The sequence below is a fragment of the Thermobia domestica genome, chromosome 7 (assembly GCF_964235325.1).
Source record: "Thermobia domestica chromosome 7, izTheDome1.hap1.1, whole genome shotgun sequence".
NCBI lineage: Eukaryota > Metazoa > Arthropoda > Insecta > Zygentoma > Lepismatidae > Thermobia > Thermobia domestica.
Window position 1 is genome coordinate 52711065 of NC_137460.1, and position 7659 is coordinate 52718723.

The 7659-nt window shown below is 34.9% G+C and overlaps 1 protein-coding gene across 4 annotated transcripts in view; it reads right to left on the reverse strand.

Annotated features, from left to right (window-relative positions):
• Nucleotides 1-7028, reverse strand: part of Flo1 (flotillin-1) — a 47031-nt gene extending 40003 nt beyond the window's left edge. For 3 of the 4 annotated variants that reach the window (XM_081764652.1, XM_081764653.1, XM_081764655.1), the window contains exons 1-2: nucleotides 6834-7028; nucleotides 226-301 (exon numbers count right to left, since the gene is read on the reverse strand). In XM_081764652.1, coding sequence (XP_081620778.1) covers nucleotides 226-301; nucleotides 6834-6882 — 125 coding nt within the window. In that variant the 5' untranslated portion in view covers nucleotides 6883-7028. The remainder of the gene's footprint in view (nucleotides 1-225; nucleotides 302-6833) is intronic. The other variant, XM_081764656.1, reaches the window with a different exon arrangement.
• Between the last annotated feature and the right edge of the window lie 631 nt (nucleotides 7029-7659).

Sequence of the window (7659 nt, forward strand, 5' to 3'; positions counted from 1 at the left end):
TTCTAAGGTTTCAGACGACCGTTTACCTTATGTCTAAAAATATATTTTCTTCGGAAATCGTTTTTTCCTAGTCTTGAACAAGTTTAGCACATTCGTGTTAAAACAGTTCGATTATATTATTAGTAACCTAATTACAAAATCAGTGAAGGTTGACCTTTTTCTAATCGGAATTCACATGCCCAAATATTTAATCGTTTACAATAAATATATCTAAACAAGTTTTACCTCTGAACACTTTGAATCATAGGCCAAACAAACGCTCTTCCACCAGGCACTAAAAGTGGCTTGTTGTAGCAACATCCTGAAAAACAAATTGCACTAAAATTAGATAAAACAGTATAAATAATATTACTCCATGATATTAAAAAGTTTATTCGATACAACTAAATTAATATAGCCTTTAATCTTATCATACACCTCTGACAAATGCTTTAATCATGCCTTCTAAAAGTCTTTCCTTTCAAAGTTGTTTTATTATTATTTAGTTTAACGTTTCAATGTTTATGCTTCTAGTTTAAGGAAGACGCTGATGATGATGATAACCGAAGTAATGGAATGAAGAAAGAGAGAGGAAACGGGAGAACCCGAGTAATACCTTCTACATGCAAAGGAAACTTGGCAGGAACTGAGAACGAATCAGGAATCATGCACCAGGGGTGATCGCTCTAGCACTGACCTACCGCGACCTCCCCATAACTGACTTGACTTATTTATTCTTCCCCTTCCCCTTAAATAAATGATTCAAGCCCGACGCCTGGTCAAATGGCCAGGGCTTTCTTTTTCCTGGGGAACACAAGGAAATCTTCCTGATTAGCAACATTTTCTCTTCCTCATATAGAAGATTAGTTCTTAAGGAAGGACATGATACTGCGGGAGGAGAGGCTTGTCTAGTTTCTCAAAATGGGCGATTAACACCTGCTACTGGGTTTGGAAGTGAATGTGGTACCTCAGCTCCGAATTTTAAAGTAACTGAGAAGGCAAGGCTGAGATTTAGCCTCTCCTTCCTTCCAGAAGTTCCTAGAAATGGGTTGGACTCTGCCGACTTATGATCATACTATGGAACTAGCTACTTTGTGATGTATCACAAAACGGAAGAGGTAAGCTTGCCTTAATGTTTCAGTGCCGAAACTGGAGAAGCCGGTAAACTTCTACTAGGCCAGCTTTCACCATCAGTAGGGTTTGACTGGAAGATAAACTTTGGCTAATCGCGCTAGTACGTGTCTTCCAAAATGAAATGAAATGAAATTTTTGAGTTTTACGTCCCACGGTTATGCCGGTTAAGCTAAAGGAGACGGTGATTATGGGAAATGAAGGAAATGGTGGAATGAAAAAAGTGGGAGGAAACGGGAGAACCCCGAGAAAACCCACGCACACGGTGTTTGTCCACCACAAAGTTCACTTGGCGGGGGCTGGGATCAAACACGGAACCCCGAGCACCAGAGGTGAACGCTCTACCACTGAGCCACCGCGGCCCCAGTACGTGTCTTCCAATTCAATTACCTTTCCTCAGAAGGGTTTCTTGTGCGAAGCAAGTTAGCACTATTATAACTCACATAGTATGCATGATTTTGGTTTTCTTACAAGTTAGCTGTTCTTGTTGAAGCTATTAAATACGCTCCTTATAGAGTTCCAGATCTGGATCCAATTCCCGGTGAAAACCCATGTTAACCTGTAGGTGCATGTTCCATATAACCTCGATGCTGAAAGGACGTTTCAGTTTAACCCAAGCAAATCAATCAAATATTCCTCATAAGTTATTAGAGAATTTGCTTCCTGTAACTTGCACAAATACTGGAAAACAGTTGATATTTGTTACAGTAGTATGTTATTCCTCCTTTTCCCAATAAATGTAAAACAATTTGGTCCAGGTAATAATATAGAAATATCAACCATTTTTTTTTTTTTTTTTTTTTTTTTTTTTAATTTTCGAGACAAAATGTCATTTGGTACTATTTCTATGTTCGTTTAAAGTTCCTTTAAATTTTATTCTTTCTTGCATATCTAAAAAAGTGTTACAAAATCATTATCTGCTGAAAGTCTAAAAATCATTAAAATCATCAATGAAAATATCTACGATGTTTAGAAACAAATTGATAGTTAGTGAAGGGAATTTATCAAATCATGATAAATTGTATTCCTGTTAATACAAAGAAATTTCAAGTGGACTTCTATTTTAATCAGGGTGGGAAAAAATCATGATTTTTTTCAAAAAAATCACTTTTGTTGATTTTTTTGATTTAAATCGATTTTTTTGATTTAAATCAAATCTTTTTCTTCGTATTATACAAGTCGCGAACTGAAGAAAAAACATTAGGAATTAGTGTTAAATGTTAATTATGCCATTTAAGTGAAAGTATTGGGTTTTAATTTTGAGTTAATTCCCAATCGTTAACCTATTTCAATCCCAAACAATGTTTCTTAAGCATTAAGGAAAAAGTACAGCAATGTATATCAACATGACACTTTTCTTTTCACGAAAGTTACTGATATTTGGCAGGGGCATATTTTTAAACAATTGGAACTAGCTAGCGGCACGAAATACATATAAAGTACATAAATTTTGCCTGAAATTAACTAACTAACTCTATGACCTATGGAACCCGGAGGTTCAATGCCATGTTCACAAAAGCTTCCTGACTTGTATCCTTAGTCAACTGAATCCAGTTTCTATTTTGTACTCTTATATCTGCGAGATCCATCTTAATATTTTCCTCTCATCTGTGCCTACGTCTTCCTAATGGTCGTTTTCCGATTGGACTTCCAGTGAAAACTTTGAAAGCGTTCCTACTTTCTTCCATTCTCGCTACATGTCCTGCCCGCCTGAGCCTCCAAGATTTGATGACCCTAACAATGTTTGGTGAACGATATAAATTATGCAGTTCCTCATCATGAAGTTTTCGCCATTCCTCATTTCCGTTCCTTTTGGTTCCGAATATTCGTTTCAGGATTTTATTCTCAAATACTTTCAGTCTGCGTTCTTCCCTCAGCGTAAGCGACCATGTTTCACAACCATACATCACAACAGGCATAATTATCGTTTTATATATTTTAAAGCTTCAAATTCTTCGACAGAATTCGCGACGACAAGAGATTTTGAACTGAATAATAACACGAATTCCCTGCTTTTAGTCGATATTTAATTTCTTCGTGAATATCGTTTTCTGATCCAATGTATTAGCCGATGGCAGAACTTTGTCTTTATGCAATGAGCTTTTGTAAGTCAAAAATTTTCTGCAGGAATTCCAAAATAAAAACAAATCAAGATGATCAGTTCTAGCAGGAGAAACACTTGTGATTGTTAAAAATACGCTTTATGTGACGTGAAAAATAGTTCAAATGCGAGTTGTCCGTGCATTTAAGACATCTATACATAGCAGGCACGTTTTTACACTTTTCTGTTGGCTATTTTATTTCCTGACAATTTTTCCTGCACAGGCGCGGCAAATTTTCTGCGATCACATCGCAGATCGCTGCATGTTCTGCAATGAGGTCAAGTGTCCACTTTATCAAAAGTATTATTCGATATTTTAACGCATCCAAAATTTGTCGTATTACGATCCCGAGGAACTTTTATGTATTTATTACATAAATTTCGCCCAAAATTTTAAAATCTTTTTTTTTTTCGCAGAGGGGATCGGGCTCCTCTAAATACGCCCCTATTATCTGGAAACAAACAAATAGACGTAGACACAAAAGAGTTTTCATCTTAAATGTTCATGGTGATTTCCCCGTTGGAATAGAAATTTTAAAATCCTGTGTTACAAAGAGAAGAAAGCAGGGTTCACTCGTTACCCGTTGAAATGGGATTTTCCCTGATCGTTCTCTACGTGATACTTGTTTTCATACTGTGCTTACATACATTTGAGTCTCATTGTATTATGATCATTATCTTCCATTATTGAAATAACAGAAGAGAAACGGGATTTTACTTACTTTCACTTTAAATTAATTCATTTCGGAATTTGATTTAAATCAACGATTTTTATTAAAAAGATCAAGTGATTTAAATCTTGATTAAAATCGTGATTTAAATCTTGATTAAAATCGTGATTTAAATCAGACTGATTTAAATCAATCCACCCTGATTTTAATACTGCATTACTTAAAGAAAAATAATGAGATTGTACCACAATAAAATCCCTTTTGAGTATTGGTCAAGATTCTATTGCTGGAAATATTAATTCATTGAACCCGTCTCTGTTACCCTAAAGGTAAAAATGCAGGGAAAATCTACTGATATAAACTTAACTAAAATTCACTCCTTTTATAATAAGCTAGCGAATAATAATACGTCACTAGCAGCAAATAATTATTGTGTGCGCAGATCAGTTGCAGCCATACACATTTATAGTTGGATATATGTAAGGGGAGTGTTGTTCACTACACAATAGGGTGGACCGAAAAAACCAATTTTCGAAAGTTGCGTATTTGCGTGCTAATCAGAGGAAAAATAACGAAAAAAAATTCACACTTTAGATATTCAGTTTGCGCAAACAGCCTAAAGTTTGAAAAAAATATTAAAATTTACCTTTACGCAATAAATATACAGACTACTTTCTTTTTTTCATTTCAATACCGTCCAAGTGTTTTATTTCAGTTGTATGAGATTATGTTTGTTAATAATCAGTTAATGTGAGTAATTTTATACAGTTTATTTGCATGATTTTACAGCTCTTCGCCCATTTTTCAACGTCTTTTTTTCCTTGAAATGGCCCAGAACTCACCACGAGGAGGTGGCTGCAATTCGAGTTCCACCCACACCCTATCCAACCATCTTATCAATTACAATGTGCTAAATTATGTTGATTTAATCAATGACGTTGCCTTAATTTAAGATTTTTAAATCAAAGTTTAGCATTGTGAGTTTTTGGAGCAAAGTTGCTCTATTGTAGTCATCTCTGTTTTCTTGTCTGCACACTTTTCTTGCAGACTCTGTTACAAGTTTGACACATCTTACAACTTCCTGAGTATAGCATGAAAATTTTAGAGATCAAACCCATGAGCAGATAAATGTGGCCTCTCAAAAGCACAAATGCTATCTAACCGAGTCAGAGTAGGCGGAGCTGGAGGGTGAGTATACGCGCAAGCGAAGTTAGTGGAAAGAAATGGTTTTTGGCAGTGATACGAGCTTCAACAGCACTTGTCATGATTTCATACTACTAACGCTTCACTTGTAAACATAAAATATATCTCCGGGGAAAATAGCATCTAATAGAGCCATCCTTCATATGCACTCACTTATTTCATCCGTCGTAAAGCACTTGTAATGATTTTACACCAGTAACCCTACACCTAATACCTAAAATACAGCTGTATTACTTTGTATTTAATTCTGTCGCATGCAGAAATTTGTTCCTTATAAACATGCCTTTCCATACCAAGTATTGAATTTTATCTGTAAATCTTCCAAAATGTTTTGTAGATGTACCAAAACTACACCTGCAGCGAACTTATACGTACATCCCGATGTTTTCATTGGTTGCACATTTGACCTCCAAAGTAAAACACTAGGTAAATTTCACAAATACGCGAATCCTACAACTCTCGCGAAGACTTCTTGCACGACACAAGTTAGCACATTGACTTCAGCTACTTGACTTCACGTTGTTTACTATGGTTATGACTATCTTATGGGGAGAATCCATGCTTATCAGGTTTGACTTTCATTAATGTATTTCTACGTAGATATGCATCTCACAGGAAAGAACACAACATATTTGGATTATTTACACACCAGTCCATTAATTTATTATTACAAATTTGGGGTTATGTTTAGCAGAAGGGGTCCAGAAGCACTAAAAAGCAAAATTTACAGAAGAAATGGATGATGCAAGTATTTAGACATAATGTTAAAAAAATCTCACCTAAGATATCTGAACTGACCTAATATTAGTAGAAGCAAGCTAATTTCTATAATTTTTATGGAAAATTTGCGGAACCCTAACATAATGTAACAAACTAATCTCACCTAACCTAAATTGAACAGAAATCACCGAAATTGTCATATTTTTTAGAAACAATTGCTGGACCCCTTCTTCTAAACATTAGCCCAAATTTGTTCTGTAAATTTTGCCGAACGAGCGTTAGCGAGTGAAGGCGGGTTAGAACCCCGCAGGGCACGTTGTTTTCAGTCTTTCCTTCTTGGGAACTTTAACTATAATTGCGGGAACCGGTTCAGATGACTTGGTTATTGTAGCTGCCTTGCCTAAAGTAAAGACTTTCCATTTTACAAATACGTGGATCCTTAAAGAAAATCTGGAACCCTTCTTCTAAACATTAACCCAAATTTGTTCTGTAAATTTTACAGGTAACTCTTTACTTTGGTGACGAACTATTATGTACCAATCTTTTACATTTTCAACTATTATGCATACTCTTACATTAAAATGATTAGCCGGCATATTGAAACGAAAACGTACATGAATACTCTTTTAAATCGGTCACTGCATATGCATTATTCGTCCCCTTAGTTCTATAATGAAAGTGAAAAAGAAAACACAAGCTCACAAACTAAAAGATACGTGTTCAGCATATTTTCCAACAGGCATAAATTTTCCACAATTTTCCTTCAAAATATCCTAATTATTGAAATCTGAAGTATTGATCACAGTTTGTTTTTTTCTTTGACTCGATACAAAAAGTTATTATAAACAAAATATAAAACAACATCTTCTGTAATTGAAATTAAAATATATTTGGTTCTTACACATGTAAATATGTTGATTTTGACATTTTACATGCCATTAAGAACGCCCACTGCCCAACCCACTCTTGTTGACAGTTTTTCTACACAATACAAACAGAAAAGGAACTTAAGCGAAATTAAACTTAACCTGAAACGACTAAGGCCTCGTTCGGGCCACAAGTCACAAAACCCCACATTTCGTTCCGCTTCACGTCCAGATAATAATGTCAATGTTTTCAAACTATCAACACTTCAAATCACATCCTTAAAATGGCGAAGCACGGCGGAGCCAATATTAATGGCGCCGTTCCGGCGGCTAGCGTTGATTGGGAAAGACAATATTCACAGCAATTTCTAAACATCAATGAGTCCTGAGTCCTTCTTCAATTTAACGAATCACTCACCAAATTCACCAGTACGATAAAACACCTTCAATTATTTTACAATAACAACTTTTGAGGGGCTTTTTTCACAATAACAACTATACTTTGATATTATAAACCAATAAAATTAGTATACAATTTGTTATTTTATTTTACGTTAACTAGATTTCTTTTTTAAATATATTTTATCACAAAAAAACTTTTATAATGAAATAAAAACTGATTCTGAAAAATCGCAAATTGTTAACGGAGCCAATCCCACATGAAAAAATCAATAATTACTTATAAATAATAGATTATTTATATAGATTAGTAATATTAATATCAAAAAAACACTGGTAAAAGTAAATTTTCTTGTGAAATGCACTAGTGTTAAATAAAAACATTGAAATTGAAAACCCTTGGTGAAGAACAAGACTTCATGCCAAGATTTTTTGGTGGAGGGGGATTCATACAAACACTTTTCCGTGTTTATGCTTTTTAAGGATTTTTACACTCTAAATCATAGGCGTGCGCAACGTGGGTGCCATGGGTGCCTTGGCACCCCCATTAGACAAACTTTTTTATGTAGAATTATTACAAACTGAGAAG